Here is a 27,821-nt window from a genome sequence, read left to right as displayed (position 1 = left end):
TAAACTATTAAAATCTAACACCAAAATAAGAATGTTCCTACACTTATTACCTCTATCTAATTGGAGCCCAGTGGGAAATCTGCAAATAGGTATTACCAAGTTAATATTCTTAGACCGGGGATTTGCCTTGACATTCGGATATCCCGAAACAATTAGCGGTGACCTCGCTTAATGGAATTTCAATGTCTCTATATATATATTACATTAAAATAGGTCTGGGTTGTTAATGCTACTTGACGAAGAAACGCTTCGTTCTTAGTCTTCTGAGCCGTAAATAGTTGAATTAAATACGAGACAGAATTCAGAATTTATCATTGGTTTTTTACTTGGTGGAGGTTACTCACTCGTGGTAAAATTTTTTTACAGTTCTAATGTCAAAGGGCCTCAGGTCCGTAGAAGCTCTTTAGGACAGAATCAGACCACAGATCTGATAACGTCTACACTGCTTGCCAGTCTTGCTTAAAAAAATGGACCAGAAGGTGACGGATATTAGGGTTAAATGTTTGAATATTTTAAATATATAAGTGTCCCACTAATCGAAAATGATAACGTCCATCAGAAACTTATGAAATAAATAAACCACGTTTTAAATATAGTAATAGAGATTTAATAGGTCTTATACAGGGATTTAAAACATTTTATTAACTTCATTGAATGATCGGAGAACTCCTTCTCAGCGGGTTCAAGTACTTCCTTTTTATCCGGAGATGGGGAGGATAGAACACGTGGATCTTATCGGAAATCAGGGGTTCTGATTCGGAAACGCACCACTGGGTATTCATGTAGTATAAATCATCTCATGTATTATATGATGTTATCGTGAGAAAAGCTACATATTGGATGTAATTCTTTCATATACATATAAATTATACACCAATCTGCAATGTATAATTTCCAATTCTCCTTAAAAAAACTTATTTAGACATTTTGTTATAAGTAAATTAGACACTTGATCGTATGGCGCGACATATTAACACAATTTAAATAAATAAATAAATATTGGACAATATCGCATATATTACTCTGATTCTAATGTAAGTAGCTAAATGTTATGGAAAATCAGAAATAACGACGGTACCACAAACACCCAGACCCAAGACAACATAGAAAACGAATGAACTTTTTCTACATCGACTCGGCCGGAATCGAATCGAACCCGGGACTTCGGAGTGGCGTACCCATGAAAACCGGTGTACACACTACTCGACCACGGAGGTCGTCAATATAATAAAGTATTCCGTAAACCGTCGATGCACCGTAAACAATGACATTTAAAATATTATTACTTTTGTTTAAGTAATTCAACTGGCTAACAATAATTAAAAACTGTGATATATAACTACACAATATAATACCTATGAATAGTGTACAACAACCTTGTGCAGTTAATATAGATTCAATTTGTCTTTTACAGTATAACATTCGAATACTACAGAAAATACCACCGATACCACCTTCACAGTTAAAATTGACCTTTTTATTTCTACACGACCTTTTGGTGTATGTATATTTAACAATATAATTACGATACACAAACCAAATCTCAAAAATTCCATCCGTGCAAAGCAAAGCTGGAGCAGGTCGCTAGTTATTAAATGGACGATATTATGCACAAAGCCAATAATGAGTTACTGATTTACCCCACATTAATAACGACAACATCATTGTACTATAAATTATCAATTCTGACGAAAACATCTTGGTAGATTTTTAAAAGTGAAAAATTCTGTTATTTCGGACAAATACCGAAACTCATCGCAGAACTGGATCGTGGTATGTCCAAATGTTATACATGAAACTTCAGTTATAATAATTATAATTTTTAAAGAAAACGCGCATCAAAATAGCGTATCACCTTAAGTCGATTTCCAACATTTCACGAGTGCTACGCGAAGTGAATTCTTACAGAATTGCTCTCCTGGTACGAAAGTAACGACTATTTTAAAATCTGCTGTACGTGTCACTTTCGTTTCGAATTCTGTTGAGTATAATGCATTTATCCTGTTCCGCTGAACTGCACCACTACAGCTTTAGAGTTTGAACCGAAATTAAGGGATCAGTAAAAAGTACGAAGTTATATGTTTAAACTTCATACAATGGCTTTTGTAACATAAAGCCGGCGTGTAAAGTGTGTATTACTTTTGTCATACGACATATATCCATTTTCTGATTTTAGAATATATTGCGAAATACGTCTCTAAATATATAACGTCAAATCTTAAACTAAGCATCATCAACTTGCGAACAAAAATACAAAAATGTCACAGGACGAATGTATAATAAGTATATATACAGATGGTATAGTAATGTAATAACTGTGAGGAGGGGATGCACTGGACCCTACGTAAAGTACGGATTTACCTAATCTGGTGCTAGGCAAAAATATTTAAATCTTATTAATAGCGAAAGGCGATTTTTGTCCCAGTGATTATGGGACGATAGCTGCACATAAAAGATCGGTTATGGTTTTGCAGAGCATTTTGAAGAGCTTCAGCTTTAGATGTTTAGACAATTAAAGAGGATTTTTGTTTGCAATTTACTAATATGTTACGATTTAACAAATAATTAATTTTAAGAGAGCGGGAAACTGACAGGGTATAGAGCTGCGTTATGGCTGCAAAAAAACAAATGGAAAACGTGCGAACAGGCGTCACCAGCTTACAATGAAACCAAAACAAAACTGGGATAGGTTTCGAAATTTGTAAAAATCTGTTAAATAAACTCGAAGTTCCACGGGCGAACCACTAGTATTCATTCACATTCACTACTAATTTTGCTGAGCTACTCTCCTTGTATATACAGATATATTTTATATCACAAGGCCATATGAGTGACATAAACTATAGTAGTAAAATACATATGAACCTGAAAACAGATTTAATAGTACATTTTATATTGGCAGAGAGGTTTCCAATATTTATAAGATTCCCGGCAGTGTTTCATCCTTTGCCCTTTGAAGGATTGAATTTCCGGAGCACCGTTATTTCTGAGAAGCCGTATTATCTTCAACTCAACCACAGTGTATTGGAAAATTAGAATTTCAAACTACAACTGAAGGTATATTATTATCAAACGAAAAACATATCTCTCGTTAACGAGAAATCGCAGAGAAAAATGGATGCACTATTCTTCGTGAAATATTTTGAACTATTTCATAATCATTACAATTATAAATTTTCAAATAACAAAACGAGTTTTATTTCATTGAAAAATCAGAGGCGACCAACGAAAACCTTTGCAATTTTTGTTATTTGGAACTAAGAGAATAATTATCTATACCTACTAATATTATAAATCTATCTGAAGTCACTGAAGCAAATGTGATAAAATTTACTATGAAGCAAGCACAAACTCCAAGGAAGAACATAGGCATACTTTTTATGCTTAACACCAGACGACCAACCCCTAAAACGCGAGCGAATACGCGGGCAACTACTAGTATGATATGGGACGTCGTATGAATATGTTATATATAATTGGGAGTTAGAACAAAGACAAAACAAGCGAGATTAAATTAATTGAATTAGCACAATCCAATATACAGCGATCTTGGCAAACTGAGATCGCTTCGAGTTAAGCGGCCCAATAAATATGCAATGAACCGGGCGGTAAAAACGATCAATCCACGCCAACATGAAGCGCAAACAGTTTATCATAATCGTCTCCGAACGAAAAGTATGTCATCGATAAATATTATAACATTAAATAGTATGACTTGCTGCGAAATTCACTTGTCAGACTCTATCTAGGAATATTGACTTAGAGAAAAATATTAATAATATATGACCATAGAAGGATGTCAACTCTGGAAGATGTAAATATCTAAATAGGAATGTCAAGATGTTGCTATGAGGTTTATAATTTAGATAATATTTGAAATGTAAATGTGAATGGCCATTCGGTGGCCCATATGATGGACCTACTTATACCATAAAAAATCATATAGATACTAAAAAAATCGTGGAGGTAATATTCATTGAATTTCATGTGGGACTGAAGTAACAAAACTACTAAATAAATATACCTACATCAAAATTATATTAGAATATACGGATCTTTTCGGAAAAGGTATGGATTTAGTGTGTAATATTAATATACCAGTAGCTGCGCTTCACACTTTCTCCTGCTTTAAATTTAGACTATTGACGTGACCAGCATAAATCTCACTTTCTTGTATTTGTACATTCCTAATTAACATGTTTAAAATGTTTATGAAATTTAATTGGATGAAAAGAGTTCCTAATTACTGGATTATTATCGTTGTTTCTTGAATCAAAATTATAGATCTGTTGTAACTTTCAATTTATTTGAATCCTGTGTAATTATTTGAAAGTGCTCGTTACAGCCTACTCGAATAAAGTATTTTTGGATCTTTACAATTATAATTTCCAAGGAAATTTAATTAGATGACTTAACAAATATTTAGATACTTAATACCTTACAACAATTACGTTACCTGTACGTAATCAGAAATTGAGATGATTTTTTAAAATATTTCCAGAACGAACAGATCAGAATCTAAATTCAAGATTTTGTAATAAATTTGATATATTAGGCAAATGTGTACAAAGGCCGTATATTAATTTAGGGAAGCTTTGTTCGCCGCGTAATTAGAAGCGAGGGTCGAAAAGAAATGTCGGTGAGAAACCCTCATTAGCGCAGCCCCTGATCTCTGTCTACGAAATGAACATCAATTGTCGACTGAGATATTTTTCAGTGTTAAATGAATAAAAACATTCAAGATTTTGTATGTTGAAAACGAAAAAAATGATTTTTATTTACGACGCAGATTGTTTTGGATATATCTAATATATCCAAAACAATCTGCGTCGTAATAGCTTTTTCGAGGTGTAGGAAAAACTATTTTTACTAACTTTTTTAATGTTTATACATACATATACAGTATTCATTGTTTATAAATAGAACTAGCTGTTGCCCGCAAGACTAAGACTAAGACTAATTTAAAATATTACGTTAATTTAAGACCGCTTTGTAAACCATATTTGTGATTCAACTTTCGTAGTCCAGATCTACCAGAATGTTCGTAAAGCTCACTCTCGAACAGGCTATTTAGATCCTTACATGCGAAACACAGTCTTCTCTTAGATCTACTCCGGCCTTTTTAAAGATGACCTTGTGCTTTATTGTCATGGCGAAGCAGACTTTAAGCGAGAACTTTAGTCTTTTGAACTTAAAAAGGTATTCTGAAGGTATTCAAGTCGTTCGTTGAATATACACTGTTTCTCATTCATCAATCATCCAGTGATGACTGTAGCCTCTATGACATTACGATTGAGTGCCGTTACTGTTAGTCTATAGCCATCACATAATTTTGCGGACTTCAAGACTAGCCTATATACGAAATTTCAACCTCTATTTCAACCCTTATGGGGTAGAATATCCAGAAATGCTTGAATACGTATCTACTTACTTTTAATCAATATCCCAAAAATAAAGTTAAATGTTTCTTAAAAAAACTTCAAAACTAAACTAAACTTAAAAAATGACGAACTTCCATACAAACGTTCAACCCCTATTTCACCAATATAGGGGTAGAATTTACAAAATTCCTTCCTTAGTGGGTGTCTATTCAATAAAACGATCCTACTCACCAAATTTTATGCCCCTAACTTTAATAGTATACGCTCGGCGATGATGAATCAGTCAGTCAGGACACATTATTATTATTATATATATATATATATTATTTTTAAGCTATCAGTCATGCATAGGTCTAGCGTTGGCACCCGTTGGTTGCCAACTATGAGTGGCTGTTCCACTCCTAAGCATCTAACCAGCCACTTTACACCTTTACTAGTGGTAAACAGCGCTCTTGATATATATATGTTTACTTTCTTCATTTAAATTAAACGTTTAATTAAAATGATTTTCGGCCTAAGAGCGAAGACGGCGTATGCGTGATGGTAAGCGGACATGACGTTCTCATATATCATCGCGTGGCGCGTATACAATAAATATACTTAGTTGTTAAATACTATTATAATAATAAGAAAAATATATATATTTGAGTAATAAAACTCTTTATATTTATTTATTTCACCCAAAAATCTTTGATTTTCCTTAATTATAAATAACTTCTAATATGAAATCAGCGATATCTTGGCTAAAAATTAACAAATTTTAATACCAGAACTCAAGTTTCTGAAAAGAAAATTGGTTTATGCCAAAGCCGCGTCAGACGATAATTGGTGTTCCACAATAGTTAGACAGTTGAAGGCATCTGCTGCTGGCGTTAGAGAACTTGCGACATTAATGCATTCTATTAATATAATCTTTGGTACATTAACGCGCCTCTTGCACATTATAAATACAAGCTGCCTGATCCGACTTCGCACGGATTCATACAAAATACCTCATTTCCTATTTTAAAGGTTTAAAAATAAACCATACTAGCGGTGGCTTTTGATATAAAATATATTTTCGTTCCATTTTAAGCCTTCTAGACTCAATAGTTTTGGCTGTGCGCTGATTATCACTTAGAACAAACAATTTTATGAGCGTACTATAGCTGTTCGTTCCGACTTCATCTGGGTGCAATAATTTTTTATGAAATAAATTACAAAAAGTAATGAAAATCCAAAAAAAAAAAAACTTGATTCGCGCAACTGACACGTTATTGTAATACGAATTAACTTTTAATTTGTTTATTATACATTATTCTACTAACTATAAAACAATGGCAGCTTAGTAGTATGTTTTTCATATCTGATATTAAAGATTTTGGAAAGGTTTTCGGCAATTATCATATTTTTGCCATTCATTTTTGACCAAGTCCACCATGGACCATGAGTAAAGTTACCAGCAAAACATATCAACTAGGTTTTATTAACAGGATATGTAGTAATTATTTTATAATACTATTAAAAGTTGATATAGAATCACAAGAGTATACGAAAGCATAAAAGAAAATAATGTTAACCGCGACAAGTTTATCATAAATCTTTGAAGACGTATTATAAGCCGAGTTAGAGGACGTTTTGCATACTTTCGACTTGTAACTTTGGTTGTAAATTTCGAATGAAGCACGCGAAACTATCGTTAAAAGTTTTCATGTAGGCTTCCACTCGTGACAACCATTACGTTTTAATTGACATCATTTTTAATGTTATTTTACGTACAATATTTGCCATAATTACAGAAAATTAACGGTAAAATCCTTTTAATTTTCCACTGCTGGACAAAAGTCTTCGTAACCAAAATGAAGTTTTGGAGATAATTTAGCATACTCCACTATGTCTGAGGATATTTAGCACAATCGCATGAGTGAAAAGCAGTTTTCGTTATCGAGGTGAAATACGAAACATATTACACATATGAACACCCACTTATCTTCGCCTGCAATTGCCGGTTAAGGTTTGTAAGCCACTGGGTTCTCGATTCTTCATTATAATTAATATTTAAATTACAAAATTACATATATATTATATTTATAGTATAACTCAATGTACAAAAATCCATAATGAAAAGATAGAATATATTTTTTCTGTAAAAAGGAATAAACTTCTACTGACTTAATAAAGGTTTAAATTGGCAGAGGATTTTATAGATAGATATGTTTAGAGTTATCCTAGTCGATGTTTTTTTTAATGTTGCTTTTATATCATCTTAAAACCTAAGAAGGGAAGGAATGGAGGAGGCCTTGGCCGAAACAAATGTTGGCAAACATACCGATTTGCCAATGTCGACTCATCAAAGTCCATAATATTAGGAATCAGAAACAATATAACAAAAATGTGTGTATAAGGGTTATTACTATTATTATACATATAATTATTAGTGATAGCGGTATTAGATTTCTACACTGACAGAAAACATTTTGAATATTAAACTGATAATTAAAATGCCCTGAAACTTTATAAGCTGGCGAGGCCCTTTAAGTTATATTCGAAAGCAAATTGGCTTTATAACTTTAAATTTACTTTGTTGGGAAATAAATTTTATCGTGCGTTCCCAAACTACTTCCGGCAAAGTTATTTTACCTTGAAAAGTTCAGCCTATTTCAATAAATTATGGCCTGTCACTCTTGTATTTTAAATAATACTTCCTCGTTGATTATAAAACTGTGGCCATCATGGTTCTAGGTTCAAGCCCCCAACTGACCTGTAAAAAGTTGGGTTTTTCTAACTAGAAATTCTCAGTAACAACTGGAAATTGGCAGTAGGTACTCTCCTATTATTCTGAAAACAGGTGAAACTTGGTCAAATGTGAACGAGTCGTGTCTGATTGTCAGAGCTATTCGCGCAATCGCCATTCATTAATCTAAGGAATTATTGAGGCATAAATTCAAAGCAATTAAAATGTTGACTGTATGAACAGAAAAATATTAGAGATTTTGTCAAAAAATGTGATACACACAACGACGAACAAATACAAACTAATTACTCTTAGTAATGGATTGTGTAGTTAGCTGTAATATAAACATACGGTTTTACAACATGATCCCAGAAAGCGTTCAAAATGTCTCTGTAGCTAAATAGAAAATAAAATGTAAAGGAACGCTTGCATGCAAAGTTATTGCAATTAGCGTGTTCATGGTAATGATAGCACACCATGGAAACGAATATTTGTTATCAGTTACAGGAGGCAAATCCTGTGATTGTCTACAGATATTGAATATAACAAGCTGATAAATATAAAACCCTGAGTTTCTTTCGCCGATTTGTCTAAGCCCAGAGTATTTTCTTTTCCGAGCCGGAGGTAGTTTTTCATTTGACAATCAATAAGTACATAAGAGTAATGTTTCTATAATGATAAAGGTCTTTGAATTTCACACAAATATGAATATTGCGCACTTAAGATTTAATATAAAAATAATTTAAGCAAAAAATTCGTTAAGCTGAGATTTTCCCTTCAACGCATTTTGGTCTAAGCTGACGCTGCGCTGAATAATTTGATTGACGCTATCCTCCCTTCGAATTGAAACAATTTCGTGTTTGCGTTAACTTCGCGTCATTCTTGATCCAATTTAACTTGCGCTTAACTGTCTCGATTTCCTACTCAATCAAAGGATGTCTGGTTTTACGATGTCATTACGAAAACCAGCTAGCTAATAAGATTTATGACATTCGCGAAATATATCCACGAAAGTTTCGTTTTATTTATATTTACAATACAACTGCCTCTTTCGTCTAGCAGCTAGCTAATCAAACTGGAAAGAACAGATACTAATTCATCATATCATTTATTTCTTTCTGTAGTGACTTTTGCGTCTGAACCTTTTTTAATTTTTTTTTTTTTTTAGCCTTTTTTAGACTCAATGAAATTAGTTGTGTATATATAACACAGGTTTTATACAAACTCTTTAACGACGATTTCATTTACTATAACACGTTTGCATCTTTGTAATTTAACCACGAAATTCGCCTACGATGCCTGCCTTAAGGAAGATGGATTGAAGCAAATTTCAGCAAGATTCAGCTCAACAACGGTATCTCTTTTTAATGAACGTTATATTCCGCTTTATTTTATTTTTTAGTGAATATATCATACACTACTAATACAATACATTGATTTGATACCAATAAGGCCTAATAAGGCCTTGAAAAATAAAGTCGAGTCCATGCGGCTGCAGCGTATAAGCTAACCACTACACAGTGAGACAATCGTTAATCTATAGAAGGAGGTAGCTTACCTTTTTTATTGCAAAGACAGACTGGCAAATGGACCACTTCAAGGTGAGTGGTTAACATCACCAAAAGACGTATTAAGGGATGGATTTACATCGTCAATGAGCCGCTAATCTTGGAAAATGAGTTTTAGTTATTCTATACAATTTCTATGCTAAAAAATTGTAGGATACCTCATGAAAATTTACTATTTAATATTTTTTAGCCCCTAATTGACTGCATCATAATCGAAATTGGATTATCCATTATTAGTGTTCAGCTAAAGTTAAATTAATGTTCTCCACTCGATTACCAAATTGGTTTTTGGGTCAAACTAATCCATTTTATGAAATTTAACATTGTGACGCCATCGAATGGAATAATTAAATTTGCTTTTGTTTTCGGTTTGTTGAATTTTATGTTTCTGAGGAAGCAAATTTGCTTGTGTTTATTTATAACAGTAGGTAAACCAGAAGTAGGATAAATTTATATATATATATATATATAAACAACACGCATTAATCTCTTATATTTATTCACAACGACAATTTAAACATTAATTGTAACAATTATACGAATTACGAAATTAGTATAATTAATTGATAAAATGGAAAGGACCATAAATATTAGAAAAGCAACTATCTAACGAACACCGTTAGTAAAGGATCGCACAAAAGTGAGCCTGAGGATGTCGTGATCCCTCAAATGTAGCTTCTTACGTCTACCCGACACTGTCAAGCCTTGACAAATAATTGGAGGGTAGGAAATGCTGGCTATGTCTTATCTTCTTGAAAATTCTCTAACGTGTGATAAATCTAATTATATATAAATCGCGAATTCAAGAAAACCATGTGCCAGAAAATTATTATTTTAATAATTGAAAACTGTTTGATTGTTAAATATTTAAGATGTTAAATTAGTCTGAAATATTTTACCGTCCATAAATAGTTGCCATATTGAATGAATAGTGCCCCCACCCAAATTTGTTATAAAAGGCCGAACGCCTGCCAGTATCTGGAGGCTTGTTCGAGCCGTCGGAGCGATCGGACCTCCTCAGTTTGGATTAAATCAGAGATGAAAATTTCCTAAGTTCAATTTTATACCTTCGAAGATGGATAGAAATCCAAACCCTGAGATTCGTGACGTCAGCAATGATGACGTCATGTTTTTAAAAACAAGCTGGGACAAGCTACTCCGCCATATAGATTTATCACATAAATCATAAACGAAAATACGTAATAATTTATGTGAATTTTACAAAATGATTAAAATACGTTACGTATTTATAAGAACGCAAAAATCCATGAAGCGAATTTTATTATTAATAACCAAACCAGTAGGTACAATCTTCATATTTGTTTTCTTTACAAAATAAACTTACCTATAATTACCTAACTATATCAAATTAAAGCATTTATTTGGCACAGGATTGGCATTCGTATTCACTATGCGCGTCATTGACCAAATCGCTTGCTTGATAAGAATTGACAGATATTGGATGAATGATGGATGATGGGTGTAGTCCTCCGAGATTACATCGGTCTAATGGAATATCTTACAGTTTTGGTTTGGTTTTCTTTGCAACCGTTGTATTGTTCAATGTTAAGCTTATAACGTTCTAAACTTTATTAAAAATATATATATAGTCTAAGTTATTACAAAGAGCAGAGTAGCAGCGAGAGAGCAGGCATAAAAAGTAGCCTCTGTCCTTCTTGTAGTTCAACTTTGGATCACACCAAATACCATCAGATTCTGTGCGGTGGACAAAGAAATTTTAAATCAGGAATGATTTGTGACCTAAAAAAGTAAAAGTAATAACGTATAAATGTTCCACTGCTGGGGAAAGATTCTCCGCTTGATGAGCGTTAATCCACCACCACCACCAGCTTCGTTAATCCACCACACTGATTCAATTGGTTGAAAAAAAATGTAATAGAACTTTACACGCTGTTAGCGACACAATGCTTTTTTCGCGATTTAAAACATCACAACCACATTATTAATTATTAATAACACAAATTAATTTACCTTTGAATCCACAATCCTCGAATAAAAACTATGATCTAGACCTTGATCTACTTAAGCTCTTTATGATGTGTCTTATTGTTAAAAATAACGTTAATGATAAAATAAAATAATCATTGTATTGTATTCCCCTTACCACCAACTCTAAGATTACATGGGAACTCAAAACAAATACATTTCCAGGCAATTGGCTGCAGAAAAACATTTCATTACCTTCCATTAAGGAATTATTCCAACAAAGAACTTATCCATTTCTTCTTTAAGTGACTTTTATGTATTGGTGTTCGTTTTCCTAGTTTCTCGAAATGTCTGAATATGCAGTAAATTCATAGGGAACTTCGCGTAATACGCAATTTTGATATAAAAGTTTATTAGTAACATAAATTTAAATTTAAAATAAGTTTTTTTTAAATCAATCCGATACTCGATCGGAAAATCTCGATTGTATTGATTTAAGGAATTATTTAATTTTTAATGTACTAATTATATTCTTCTATCTAAAATAAAAATTCTTCTATATAAATATAATATAAGAGCCGAGATGGCCCAGTGGTTTGAACGCGTGCATCTTAACCGATGATTTCGGGTTCAAACCTAGGCAGGCACCACTGAGTTTTCATGTTTAATTTGTATTTATAATTCATCTCGTGCTCGGCGGTGAAGGAAAACATCGTGAGGAAACCTGCATGTGTCTAATTTCAACGAAATTCTGCCACATGTGTATTCCGCCGCCCGCATACCCGCATTGGAGCAGCGTGGTGGAATATGCTCCAAACCTTCTCCTCAAAGGGAGAGGAGGCCTTTAGCCCAGCGGTGGTAAAATTTACAGGCTGCTAATGCTAATGCTAAAAAAATCTATAAATAGAATAAAATATAGTAGCATTTTGTGTGTCTTCCTCTTCTAACTTATACTAAATCCCTCAACGGATTTTGATGCGGTTTTCCTTAAAAGATAACCTTGGATATAAAAATTACCCAAATACGAATCCGTGAACGTGAACAAATAAAATTACGTCTCAAGCCATTCTGTCACTGATATTTCACTTTGTGACATATTTGTACTGTAACTAATAAATAAATAAACGTTATAAAATAATTATACCTCCTTACTATTTCTTTGCAAAATGCACTTATCTAAATATAGAATATCGAAGAGATAATATACATAATCTCTTCGCGAAGCTAGAGCGGCAAGTAAGTGTATTTTAAGATATTACCTATCAAACACATAGTGTAAGCATATGATCTTTTAGATAAAATAATATAGATCCAATTAATACATCATGATATATTGTGTACATAACAATTATTTTTTTAAACATAAACTTAAAACTCTGCGTAAGATACATACGGTAATTAACACTAAATACATAAATAGACATACATGTTCTCGTCAAAAAACATTTTTTAAGTTAATTTCAAATGAAAAATGTCCTATTTCGTAGATAATTAAAGTAATAACGTACGAAGAACATCACTTATTATAATTAATATTCGGACCTGCTAACGAAATTATGAAACCTTTCTCCTGTAAAGGTTACGAATGAGCTGCTGAGAGCGAAATGTTAAATGAGCCCTACTCGCTACAAATGAGACCAATTAAACATTTAACCTTGCCTGGTAATCTAACCAGTATTTATCCTGGATTTTATGACTACTTATCATATTCTGACTTCAATTACTTCACTTAAATTTTTAGTACCGTGTAATTAAATCTGGCATTGGGTAGTCATTGAAAAGATGAAAAGTCACTTCCAGTACATTTCACAAGTCTTGGAGAAGATGTGGACCTGATAACATTGTGATAATATAGACCTGATAATATAGTATTTCTTCACAAAGTTTTCTCACAAGAAAATCACAGTGGTACTTGTCTAGATTTAGAGACCCTTTCTTCAGTTATGAGATAAAATTAAACGTCAACGATAAAGGCACAAGATATTCAGCATATAATAACAACCGATTGGGACAAGATATATTAAGTACTAGCGACCCGCCTCTGCTTTGCACGAGTGCAATTCTAATACTAAATATACTACAGAATGTCTTACAACGTCCACAGTTGTTCAGTCGTTAGACAATACAAACCGCTGCGCCCCTACATTTAAAATCTGTAATATCTTCGAAAATATTCATTTAAATTACATGCTGTGAAGGGCCATATGAAATGCACAATGTATTTAAGGTACTTTATTGGATAAGGCCGAGATGGCCCAGTGGAGAGCCGAGATGGCCCAGTGGAGAGCCGAGATGGCCCAGTGGCTAGAACGCGTGCATCTTAACCGATGATTTCGGGTTCAAACCCAGGCAGGCACCACTGAAATTTCATGTGCTTAATTTGTGTTTATAATTCATCTCGTGCTCGGCGGTGAAGGAAAACATCGTGAGGAAACCTGCATGTGTCTTATTTCTGCCACATGTGTATTCCGCCAACCCGCATTGGAGCAGCGTGGTGGAATATGCTCCAAAACCTTCTCCTCAAAGGGAGAGGAGGCCTTTATCCCAGCAGTGGGACATTTACGGGCTGCTAATGCTAAAATTCGATAAGGATTAAGTTATGACCCACTGTGGTATTATCAATTTTTTTTTATTTATTTATTTATTATATAAAAAAGTTTTTACAAAAACATTTCATACGTTAAATGTTATGAAAGTAGATTTTTAGTTTGAACTTGAGAATTTTAGGTGTTTATGATAACAATGTCACGAATGACACGCAATAAGAATGTTGTAAAGCATGTATAGAAATATTTAAAAGGGAAAGTGAATTCTTCATGCAGTCTTCCGCTTCGGGTTGACGAAAATTACAAACATTCCGCGAAACTCTGGCAAATTCTTTAGACAACTTCGCTAATATTCTGTTATCATTTCTTTGATAGTCTTTTAGACTTTTTAAGTGCTCGGGTAAATTTATTTTCCAAGCTTTACTCATTTTTATTATGAAACTTTGCGGAATAGCGCATATAATGTTGAGCTTTATTAAAACTTTCACTTCATTATAAATTTTCTTATCGTTCTTCACTCATCAAAAATTCAATCAAATCAAATTATATTTATTATTTAATATACTATGTTCTCGCCATTTTATACATATACATAATTGTACATAGTTAATTTTGTTTTTCATTTGAGTTAAACAATAACTGTAGTTGATTCCATTAGAAGAAGGAATGAAGGTAAACAAAATTTAGACTTAGGTACTTGATGCGCTTTGTTAATAGCTCAGCATTATTAACAGTTCTTGAACTTCAATACAACACTATCCTACATTACTACATATATCCATATTATTTTACTTCCAAAGATCTAATAATAGCTTCGTTAACGTGCAAAACGCCATTTCTTCACAAATCCATACTGAATATCATAGAATATTCAGGCTCTCGACCAATTATATCGCGACAATTCGGTGCCTCTTTGAATCTGAACTGAAACCAAAGAGAAAGAAGAGAATTCAACGAGTACCTACACTGCGTACCTTCGATAGAATGACGATTCAAAAGTGCTTATAAGATCCTACTAAAGAATATTCTGTATATCATTTACCAAAAAAAAAACTCTTACTCTATTATTATTTATCCAGTATATTAAAAACCGTCTAGTCCTTATCTTTACACTTTTCGGTCCATAATTTTTCGAAATATATATATAAAAGAACCAAATTTTAAATTTCAGCAGAATATTCCCTGTAAAAATCCAAGAGCAGACACTCATGTAATTCAAAAAGCGGATAGAGGAATCTCTCATGTTGTTCCACTACATGGGAATGTACGCGGTTGAAAAAATATTTACTAGCATCTGAGACTTGCGAAAGAGCTATTTATTTTACTTTTTCATAGATAAAAGATCACAACTTCGTAAACACTGTTTTGTCTCTCTAGGCACGAACAGTAAAATCTTTAACATTTATATGGCTTGCTGATTTCATGAACTTTATCCAAAAAACAACCCAATACTTACGTCTATCATTATTGACGATATCAACCATGGTTAATGTTTCTCACACTGCCCTCTTACCACCGGGTATTCTATTTGCCCATATATTAGAACTAAATAAAAGTATATAGCATCAAAGGTACTAAATCGAAATTACGTCACCAAAATGAAAAAAGAAAGGTACCATATAAGTTCCTGCTGAACATCTTATTCATTCCCCGCAATTGAGACTATAAATGATCCTTCAAACTGCTCCACTTAACTATGCTCTGACTCGTTAGCCTGAACGTCTTTTACGACAATCAAACGATATTTCCAATAGAGGAATTGAAAGTTTTATTCCACCGGGTGTTTTACGGTCTGTGAATAAGAAAAATTGACGCGAAACCAAACGATTTGATTCAAATCGACGATGTCGCAGAAACTCCGAGATGTAAATTGATCGAATTCTTCTGATTTAACATTCGGAACGATTCCTGCATATAATCGAAGACGTTTCATTCCAAATTATATTCAAGTGTACGTAAAATAAAACTTACAATAATTCAATCTTGACGATTTCGTTTTAAGTTCCGAATTTAGGCGTCTTGGACACTTTTTATACAATTTTTAACGGTATTACCTACAAAATATTTTCTCAAAAGTTAAACCAACTTTGGAGAGGCACTTACTCAGTAGCAAAATTACACTTTTGAAGCCAGCGCACTGTGGCAACTTTAATTAGATCTGTACTTCTTAATTTTTTCTCTAAAATTTATTTTTATTAAATACAAAAGTGTGCTTTTAATACATCAGCTGGTTATTTCCGTACGGTCGAAATCTATTTAACAAGAAAGTACTAAATACTTGATAAAGTTTCCAAATGCATCTAACTTAATCCGTCCTAATCTGTCATTAATTTCATATTCAGCGGATCATGAATGCTTTTGGCTTCCGAGATTCCATTTATTATGAACATGTTAAGCCGGGTTTAGGATGCTTCAAACTCGTCGTTCGGAATAAAACTTGAACACAGAACCTTTGTCGATTTTGACCACCACATGTTCAAGATAAGTAGAGTATTTTCGGACAAATATTAATTGATAGGTTAGTGGAAAAATTAACAGCAGAAAAATTAGTAACATTGAACTTGAGCAGTATTTTTTACGATGCTAATTTTTTATCGGTTTTCCGTTTTTTAGTCACTGACAAATATTTAATTTAAATAAGTCCTTTAGTTTAATAAAGCCTGTAAAAATATATATAATTTATAATTTTAATAAACCTTTGATATTTATTACCACAATTTCTATAAATTGAAGAGAAATATTTTCTTTTCTGATAAAAAATTCCAAGACTCTAGTCCAAGACACTTTCAATAACGGAAAATTTAAAATATCAAAACTTGTTCGTACACCAAAGAAGGCCCAAATCTCTTTTATTTTAATAAGCGAAACGAAAAATTAATTAAGTAACCCTCATTAAGCGAGTAAATTAATTTTAAAACGACTAGCATAAGTAGCATTTATGTAGATTTTAAATTAAACTTATATTATCTACGACAGGCATTTGCTTAATTTTTATACTAGGAATGGAAAGGTTATTAAAGTCTTGAAAAAAGGTTTAAATTTTACATAACAACGCATTTAAATCATTCACTGCATACAGTTGTCGGAAGTAGTTTTTTTCGTGTTGGTAATTTTGTGAAAAACAATTCCTTGGTGTATGTATCTGTCTTTAATAAAATTTATTATCAATATAATTGCAAATAAGTTTAATTAGACAAAAAGTAAAATCAAGCATTAATTACAAGCTCAATACAATGACTTTCACGTTATCAAGTAAAGAATATAATATTGTACCGTCGACAGCACCAAGTGTATGCAATATTCTCGCTTTGACCCAAGACTAAAAAGTAATGTTAGATATTGAGACCACGACGATTTTTGTTTATGGAATAAAGTGTATCTTTGAGTGAATAGAAAACTTTCGGGAGAGTAGGATAGAACCCACTCTACATTTTTGTTAAGGACAGTGGACATATCATTATTGGAAACATGTTTGATATTCAAACGAGACGAATCTTATTTCAAAAAATGAAAGGCAGTTAGAGACCCTTAAAAAGGCTCACTTTATTAGCATCTACATCGTTGACCCGAAAATTCGGCGAAGCCAAATATGTGTGTCGTATGAACTAAAGAATAAGTCATACTTATCTTAAATTACTGGATATGTATATAACATACATACATATTTTATGATATACTTGCGACATGTCTTTAAAGGGACCTGATAATTTCGGAAAATGTTTATAGATATCTATATAAATCACTGAAAATGAATATTTGGTATGGTATTGTAGGTGTAATTATTATTATTAAATAATTGGTTATATTTCAATACATTCAAAATTATGGCAATTGCGGTTTATTGTTTTAAATTTAAATATTTTAAATCATAACTGGCAGTACAATCATTATTCATACATATATTTGGTTGGGTTTTTTTGGGAATTCATCATGAATTTCTTTTGTTTTATCATACGGAGTATGAATTTCGTGTAAAATAAAATAAAATTAATAAGACGATGATAAATGAATTAAGGCCTAATCATTAATAAAAATAAAAAATATAACGAGCCATTGAACGGTAGGCATTGCATTCGTTTTTTAAACAATAATTCGTAAAGGCATCTTCTTTAGCGGGTTTAAAAAAGGTACAAGTTACAAATTTCTTGTTACATGTTATATATAAAAAGAACTTAATGTTTTAGTTGGTAATCTATTTGTTCGCATTTCATTTATCTGATTAAGTTCGTACATTATACTGTTGTTGGCACGTACTACGTACGTACGTTAATATTTCGAGTACCATAAAAGTAAAATAGGCACGCGAGTATAGTTGTTAAAAGACAAATTAATTTAAAAACATTTTTTTATAACAGGGTTCTGTATAAAAAGGATCATGTCTATGCTATTGAACGTTGAGGAGTTCTTGGAATCAATCCTGGGCGCCAATTCACCTAATAAATTGTCACTAAAGTGGGATAAATCGCAATCAAGTCGAGACGTAATCGTTGCCGTTCAGACGTTTTCCTATTCAACTAACTACCGCATTATCACGGGGAATGTTCCGACGAATTGTTTGGATTAATCCCGGCTGCTGAATTTCACTTTCGGACATCTTGTTAGAATTCGAAGTTTCATCGGGACCATCTAGATGTCTGAAAACCTAAAAAAAGGCTCTTTCTGTCTCGCATAACAACTTTGTAGATCCAGCTTTCACCGGTGGTTTTTCCGGATCAATACGACTTGGACCTTCAAGAAAACTTACATAATTCTCAAAGGCCGGCAAGACACCTACAAGCCCCTCGGTGTTGTAGATGTCCATGAGCGGTGGCAGTCACTTTCCATCAGGAGCCACCTGCTCGTAAGCCATTTATACCGTAAAAAAAAAGATCCAGTTACATTTCGGTGAAGTTAGTAAAATTGACCCGTTGGATGTAGAATCGGGTAATGGTTACCAAAAAAATGCGTTTTCATCGAAACTGAACAAACATACGATTTTAATTCCGTAGGATAAAACGAAATGTTTCTAATACGACTTGCAAGATTTGACTTCAATGATCAATGCCTCTTAATAAAACTTAACTCTGAATATATATTTAAACTAACTAAGGGGGACACTGGCTCAGTGTAACTACAGGCACACATGACATAACATCCTAGTTCCCAATAGAAATGTTTTTTTTTTATATCATATTAAAATTGAGGCATATTACTCAATTCTATATTATATACACCGACTAGTATTTTAAATGAGAAATTAAGTCTGTCTGTGTATTGCTCTTTCACGATCAAACCACTGAAACGTATGGAATGAAGCTCTGTATGAAGCAAGTTTGACCTCTTTTATGCCTACGAAGGACAACAGGCCCCTAAAAAGCGAGCGAAGCCGCAAGCGACATCTAACGTTCTAAAATAGTGAAATTAATATGTGTTGATTTGCAGGCAGGACATATAAACTTAATTGTATTTTATTAACATACTATTGTTATGTTGGTATTTGGAAAGGTGTAACTACTGAGTTAGAGTACCCACGTGACTCAAAGTTGCTTGTAAGAGCATACTTGAATAAAGGATATTTTGTTAAATATTTTTTTCGAAAAAACTTTTTGTAATATGTATGAGTAAGTCCAATCCGCTTTCATTAAGAAAATACATGGAACCCATGGAGCGTTCTCGGCGGGCTTTTAGCGTTTTACGGAATTTGTAAGAGCAATAATATAGTTATCCTATTCAGTTTACTTTGTATAACTAGAATTTAATCCAACTAATGCCTATTTACTGTATTATATATTTCAAACGTGATTTCGCGAAACTTATATGAATGTAAAACATTAACACATTTGAAATTAAATGTCATTTTTATTATTTATTTTTTGTCTATGATGTGAATGAATGAATGAATAATTTTATTTTTAACCAGATAACTGGAAGAAGTGAAGTGAGATGTGAGAACTGGTTGTGGTGAATAAAGTTGAAGGTAAAAGACCTGCGGCCGATTACCTAGCCACTGGATAACGAAACTCACTGACCTTTTAACTACTGTGCTAAAGAAAAGCTGAAATCCGAACGTGATTGAAAAATATTAAAACCAATTTCACGCTGGATTTTCAAAGTCAGGACTTTAATAAAGAGAACGACCTTGAAGAAGAAAAGTCCTTATAATAAAATAGGCAAAGACCAAAATTTTTTTTTAACCTGTTGACGACATTTTGACTTATGAAATATGTGAATTCATTACCTATGTAACAATTATATATGTATGTTTTTTTTTTTAATTTTATTTAACGATTACGATCGAATTTCGATCACCGAGTGAATAGAACTCTATTTATAAGTAAATATAATTAATGTCCAGTATTACTCGTATAATTTCAAATTTATTTAATTGAGACAATTTATTTTATTGAGACTTTTCTTTCTCTGTCGTTTATATTCATCATATTATGTAATTTGTTCGTCATTTTGGTGGTAAATCATCGCATAAGGTATCGGCGAAGGTGACCACTTACGTCATCAAGCAGCTCATTTTACCGTCAGCCTTCTAGATTAGAGCAGTAAGTAGTAGAAGTGATCAAAAAAAAATTTTAAAACGGACAGGCTTTTAATATTTAAATAGATAAAAGCGAGCGTTGCACAGTTTATAAAATATTCAAATAATCTGATTAGAATGAATATTTAAAGTACAATAACTTAGTTTTGTTTATAACGTTTACAAAGTAATCGAGGGTTTAGAAGATCGTTATTACAAATGGAAAAAAATACAATAATAGTTTATTTAAATTATTTTAACATCATTTTTTTTTTTATAAAAAACGCTATTATAGCGACAGCGTTTTTGTTCTCATTGAACATAAATTACGCGCGTAATATTGTGATGAATGTTAAAATTTTAAGCTATGCAAGGTTATGAATATTATGTTTAATTTTTTTGTCCATTAATATCTACATGAGCCGAGATGGCCCAGTGGTTAGAACGCGTGCATCTTAACCGATGATTTCGGGCTCAAGCCCAGGCAAGCACAACTGAATTTTCTTGTGCTTAATTTGTGTTTATAATTCCTCTCGTGTTCGGCGGTGAAGGAAAACATTTTATCTTAAATCTAAAAGTTGTATAAGTATATTGAACCTTATCGTACCTTTGTGGGTAGTTAATCATGAATATGTAGGTTAGAAAACATTTATTTAGTCGCACATGACATTGGCGAAATAATCTGTGCCCTTTCGGCACACATATAAGCCAAATTAAAAAAAAAAACGTTTAATTAGCAAAGAAGTAGCCGCTAGCGCCTCAAAATAAAATGGGCTAAAGTGACATCTATTGGATGAAAGTCGAACTATTGCGAAGTTCAGTTTAGCAAAAATATACTGGGTAATGAAAGCACATATTGAAAACGAGCTGTTTTCGGCGTTTTCATCCACGTAAAATTGTTTACCATCGAATAACATAATTTTTGTTCCCATATAAATATACAGATCCTAGGCTTATTATTTATAATTATAATATAATTAATTATGATCGGTTAAAAGGTTTAGTTGTGATAAGATTATAGAAAAATACTTATCAATCAAATGAAGATAACTATAAATTTAATGTATATTCGGCCTTAATATAACATTTTTTTGAAGTTATAAACAGCATTTGAGAAATGATAAATAGCGCCATCTTTGAAGAATCTTATGAACTAGTTAGAATTGGTCTTTTATGAAAAACGGTTCTAGTGTACTCTAAGAGATGGCGTTATTAACAAATTTTTTTTTTACAATATTGTAGTAGTACAAAATTAATTTAAAAAGTGATTAATGTAGGTTTTTAATTAAATTATTCATGCCTATGTTAAATATTGTTTCAAGCTATGTGGACTCACCTGTATAATATCGACGTTTACAAGACTCGCCTCCCAGAAGTCTTCAATGTTCTCGGGGAAATCACACTCATTCCTTGGATCAGGACTCAGCCCAGGATCCCTGGTCTTGAAAACGAAGACAAGACCACCATCCGTCTCGTCCGGTCGCCAAGAACCACACATAGTTGCTACAGTTCTCTGACTCACTGAAGTCTCAATCGAATTCTCATTTTTCACTTTCTTCACTGGACTATGTTCCAAATTTAAATCACTTTTTACTTTATGGCCAGAATTTGCCATTTTTGATAAACGCCAAATTTTTTCTCTAGGATATTGTAACGTAAACACTAGTTGTTTAAAATTAATAAAACTCTTTAACCTGTTAATCATGAAAAATATTATTATATAGTAGTTCAATTTATAATGTTAAAGCAAGTTTATAGTAAATAAGGTATTAATATCAAGCATACCAATACTTATGTACTTAAATTTAAAAAAAAATAATGTACCGAATTAAATTTGTGTCTGTAAATTTAGTAAAATATTTAAAATTATACATATAATATAAAATACATAATATAATTGACGATTTAGCTTTAGTAATAAGTTCAAATTGAACTTTTATTTAAGTTGGATTTGTGGAATAAGAGGTTAATTAAAGAAATCAGAAAGTGAATAGAACTACGCTAATTATTTGAAATGTTTGATTTAATAAAGTGTTTTATTTATATTCACTCAAATATCACTGAAAATGTGTTTATAATCACAATATTTTAGGTTATCCTTCCGTTAATGATATAGCGGCATGTCAAACCTAAAAGTCAAAACAATGTAATGTAATGTGTTGCCAGTACCTCATTTTCAAATATAACTTAAATTCCAATTACCAATAATATTAATAACTATTATGAATTGTAAAAAACAAATGGTGTTTTTTTCGATTATTTTAAGTTATTGTTCACTATTTTTTATGACGTGAACATTTATGATATACAATTTGAAATAAGATATGAGGTGCTATAAGATGTTAAAATTGCGCGATAGATGGCGCTGTTTGTTTTGTTAATATCAATGGCATTAGTCGTACAATTTTATTTTTAGTTAAGTATTATAAAAATGCATAGTTATCGCCTAAGCCTTTACAATTCAAATAAAAACTGGTTTTAGTTGCTTGCAATATCTATCAAGTATGAAATTATTATTAATTAGTTAATTACTTATTATATTTATAATTAGGAGAAATATTTAAGTAATATATCACTCGTTATAAAACATATCTCCCGTTTTAGTTGCCAATCAATTAGTTGTCAGATAAAATATATATAAATTCTCCCATAAAAATATATTAATTAATAAATCAATTGCAAAGCCTTCCTATATTAATTTTATACAACGGTATTCAAATATTTATCATGTACGCATTTACCTATTATTTCAAAATGAACAAGACGATGAAATGAAACAGTTGTATTTCGGAACGTTAAATAAAATTTGTCTTTCATCCCGGCAAAATGGTTTAACAACACAATCAACGAAAGTAAAAGGTTTCACTCAACAAAAACATCGGTCGTTTTCATAGAAAACAGCCGAAGAACCGCTTGTAGACAGTTAACCCCATCGGCTTATTTACATGTAAAACGGGGTTAGGAAAAAATGAAGCTGTTACATAAATAGAAATTTGAATGGAAAAGCTAGCCTTTGAACTATCAGTTTCTATTTAAATTGCTTGTGATGTTTACTGTTTCATACTTTAAAATAACATTAATCCAAATATTGTTAACACTATTAACAAATAACAGAGTACCTAAAAAACACGACTTTGACGATATACTTACATAGATTAAAAAAATGTAATTTCCAACAAAACATTTAATTCATACTTACCAAACTGAAATTCATTCATCACTGGGTATTTATTTTTAAAGGAGTTTTTATTGTATGCCAAAGGAAAAAAAATTGCTTGCTGTGTCCGTCAGATATTAACAAAAATGCCGCGTCATCCGCATTTAGATATTTCAGCTGGTGTTTTCTCACTGAATAAAGTGCTTTCGTTAAGAACTGTAAATAACAATAATATAATAAGATACACTTTATTGGAGAAGCATAAGGTGTAAATCAGGAAAAAAAAGAAATACTATAGTTTTTAATACCTTTAAGCGTTAAATTACGTATCATTTTTATGAATAATAATAAAAAATATAATGATAAAGTACATCCTAAATTAATGCACTCACAAGAAATAGCCATAGTGCCAACAAGATTTTAATAACTAATTTTAGTTCAGTTGGTAAGGCCTGGTTCAGCACAAATTGCGTCAAAATAGGTACAATAACTACTTTTTGTATCTACTACTAATTGAGAACATAAATAATTGCTAATCACAATAATTAACGTTCTCAAAAAAAAAATTTAGTAAATATATTTATTATTTTTTGTTTTTATTTTTGTTTGGTTATAATTGTCCAAAATCACAACCAATGTAATCGCTAGATAATACAAATTTCTGCTGATCCTAAGGTCTAAAAATTCCGAGTCGGGCCAATATAAATTATGCTATAGCTGCACATGATCAAAGATTAGTCATGTAAGCCTTCATATTTGGAAGGGGCAGGTGCGTAAACATTATAAATGTGCACTTTAATATTTCCCGCTAAGCAGACGATTGACAATAGTCTGACCGTAGCATTCAATCCTTTTACGAATTTATAACTTAATATATAAATTATGGACTTACAGTAATATATATATATTGCTGTATTCATAAGTAGGAGGGATAGGGTAAGTTAAGGAAAACAATAAATGCTTAAAACACTAAGATCACCTACCATTGGTTAGTAAATAATAACATATATAAATACATTATAATAATGAAAAAAAAAATTTCCAGTACGCATTTTCTTGAATGGTTGTCATTTTTTCTACATGGCAGCACTGAAACAGATATCATTAACGCATGAAATATGTCCTTAGTGTCCACTGTCCACTCAGTCGATTGTCTACGCGGTAATCGCTTAGGGTTGGCGACGTCTGTAAAGTATCAACTAAATGATCTGACGACGTGACAAATGGAGACGTCTAAATAGTTGTCGGATCTTTGGACCGGGCAATGAAGTTCGCGGAAAATATGTGGAGAAAGTGCTTTAAATTATTCTTAATTTTATATTTGGACCACAAATCTATATTGTTCTATAAATAAAAATACATGTATATCAAAATATATAGTTTGTGGATATCTTCATATGAAATTCTGTCAAATGGTATATTAGTAGAAACTCACCGCCGAATTCGAGCGTAGAATGTCAGAATGTGTTTTTTGACATTGACTATAATAATTATTAAATTTATAGGATATACACATCAAAATGACATATCGCCGTAAATTGGCTGTCAACATTTCACAAGTAAGATACGAAGTGAATTCTTATAAGGTGATGACTCTTTGACGGATAAGTCTAAAAAAGCATATGTGATTATTAATCCACTGTTAAACTTAGGACTTTCTTTCACAAGGGTTATCACTAATCATGGAATTATTCCAAGGTCCATCAAGATTTTCGATTTTTGGTCTTCCGAATCCAAGCAGATCTTCCTCCTTCAGGTTATAGAACATATAAATAATGACGCATCTCTGTAGGATGGATTTCGTGCAGGCATCGTCTATGTCATCATATTTCTATATTGTACCGTTTTAAAATCTAATGTGTAAATGAAAAACAGTACACGCGTATAAACAACGGGTGTAAGGCACATAACCTCATAATGGTTTTTGATATAATTCATTCATGTAAAACAAGGATTTACGAGACTGATTAAAAAATGTAAACGCGTATTTCGTGACTTGAAAAGATAAGAATCATGTGGTTTGAAATGATAGTGGAAAATGTATTAGCGGTGGTTTTTCCCCGCCATATGTCATAGACAATCTCGCTTTCATAGAGAGAGTGCAGGACACCAGTCAAGCTAGCGTGAAATATTTTATGACCATAATAATATGTACGAGTATTAACTTACTCTTTCAATTTATAATAAATTTTATTAAAAAATTGTAATATAATTAATAGCTTATTGAAATCTTAAGTATAAAAGATGTGACTGAAACAGGAAATTTATTTACAAAAATTTATAGCCATGTTATTTGTAGTGTTAAATTTGTGTAAGGTATAAGAATTAGCCTATGTCCTTCTTTGGGGTTTAAGCTTGCTTCTTAAGGAATTTCATCAAATTTGCTTCAGTGGTTTGGCGTCGAAAGCGTAAGAGGCGAACAGAATTGCTTTCGCGTTAGTAATATTAGTATAGAGTTAAAAATAATATTTATTATCAATGTCTGTAATAGTGCGTCGTTCCCATCAGTACCTACTGCAACGCCGGAACGACCCGTGATGGGAGTGGAACCAGTCCCGATTATCCAACCCTTTGATTTACAAAACGCAGCTAACTATACTGTTCTCGTGGTGCAGGAACTTTCATTTTTTAAGCTGAAAAGAACAGATAGAACAATAGTCTTAACTCAAAGTCAAAGGCAGAGAAGCGGTACCGTTTAACTTTAAAGCACAACTTAAGGGACGTCATTGGACGTGAAAGAATCTCACCAGCGCGATGCAAAATAGATACAGATGGATACAGCGTCATCTATGATATGAAAACTAGTACCAGTTTGAAATTTATTTATAGTTTTGTGATCATATTAATCGCAATCAACTGTTTCGAATTCTAGATAAATAAATTAACTCCAAAATGTAACGATGTACTCTTAATTTTAACTTAAATTTGGGTTGTCTGGAAGAAATGGCTACTTAGCCATAAGGCCGCCCGTTGTACTCTACAATAATATCTCAATTTTTCTTGTAACATATTTTAATCTGTATCATGTGGTGTACAATAAAGTATAAATAAATAAATAAAATAAATAAATTGTGCGCAGACCCTAGTTCCTTTAAGCATTATAGAAGTTTTCATAACATAGAAATTTAATTCAGAGGTTGGATTTTGGTTTCTTTGTAAGATTGCGTGTCTTTTGTGTGTATGTATGCGTGCGTTTTTAATTAATTTATCTTCATGGGAGTTTTTTGTCATCTTGGAAGATATGATATCTTCTTAGAATAAATTTTATCTGACATATAATCGATCAATGAACACCTAAATGATCCCTCGATTACCTCGATCAATGATTATTATATTTCCTTGATTTTTTTTTTAATATAATAACTACTCAAATGTCGTAAATGTACCTCATTATATCATATCGACATCGTTAACTAACTGGTTACTTTTTATTATAGTTTTTGATGAAAGGTAAAAGAGAATACGAATAATGGTTACATCTATCCACAGACAATGCAGAAAATATGAACTACTTCAAACCGGAACATGATAATACAGAATAGACACGTAAACTAAAATATTAATTGAGGACATTCGGAAAGGCTACCTACTTTTGAGAGAATCTTCTTTGGGTGCAGTGAGGGCTATTACAAAATCAAAATATTCTTTATTTAAGTAGGCTATACAAGCACTTTTGAATCGTCATTTAACACATATTAAGTGAAGCTACCACCGGTTCGGAATGCAGATTCTACCGAGAAGAACCGATATGAAATTCAGTAGTTACTCTTTTTCAACATTTCACAAAAATACAAAGTCATGTTAGTAAAATACCATTATATATGTATGTAATATATCCTGCCTGGAAGTCAACAAGCATTTAAATTTCAAGGTCCGATTTTTTTTATAACAATAATGTCCTTCTGAACATATTTCAGCGACGATAATCTCAAGAACTAGCTAACTGCAAGAAATATATTACGGTGGTATTCATAGAACGGTAATTTGACACGACCAAAAAT

The 27,821-nt window shown here is 32.1% G+C and overlaps 1 protein-coding gene and 1 pseudogene across 1 annotated transcript in view; both read right to left on the bottom strand.

Moving 5' to 3' along the window:
• LOC125077436 (RNA pseudouridylate synthase domain-containing protein 2-like) overlaps nt 1-22,767 on the bottom strand; it is a 408,954-nt gene extending 386,187 nt beyond the window's left edge. Inside the window, exons 1-2 of the mRNA XM_047689398.1 lie at nt 22,746-22,767; nt 22,000-22,357 (exon numbers count right to left, since the gene is read on the bottom strand). Of these exons, the coding sequence (XP_047545354.1) occupies nt 22,000-22,278 (279 nt within the window). The 5' untranslated portion in view covers nt 22,279-22,357; nt 22,746-22,767. The remainder of the gene's footprint in view (nt 1-21,999; nt 22,358-22,745) is intronic.
• A 3,538-nt stretch (nt 22,768-26,305) lies between these two features.
• On the bottom strand, nt 26,306-26,510 carry LOC125077460 (annotated as a pseudogene).
• Nucleotides 26,511-27,821: the final 1,311 nt, after the last annotated feature.

This window comes from Vanessa atalanta, chromosome 3 (genome assembly GCF_905147765.1).
Source record: "Vanessa atalanta chromosome 3, ilVanAtal1.2, whole genome shotgun sequence".
NCBI lineage: Eukaryota > Metazoa > Arthropoda > Insecta > Lepidoptera > Nymphalidae > Vanessa > Vanessa atalanta.
This window is presented reverse-complemented; position numbering and strand designations above follow the sequence as displayed.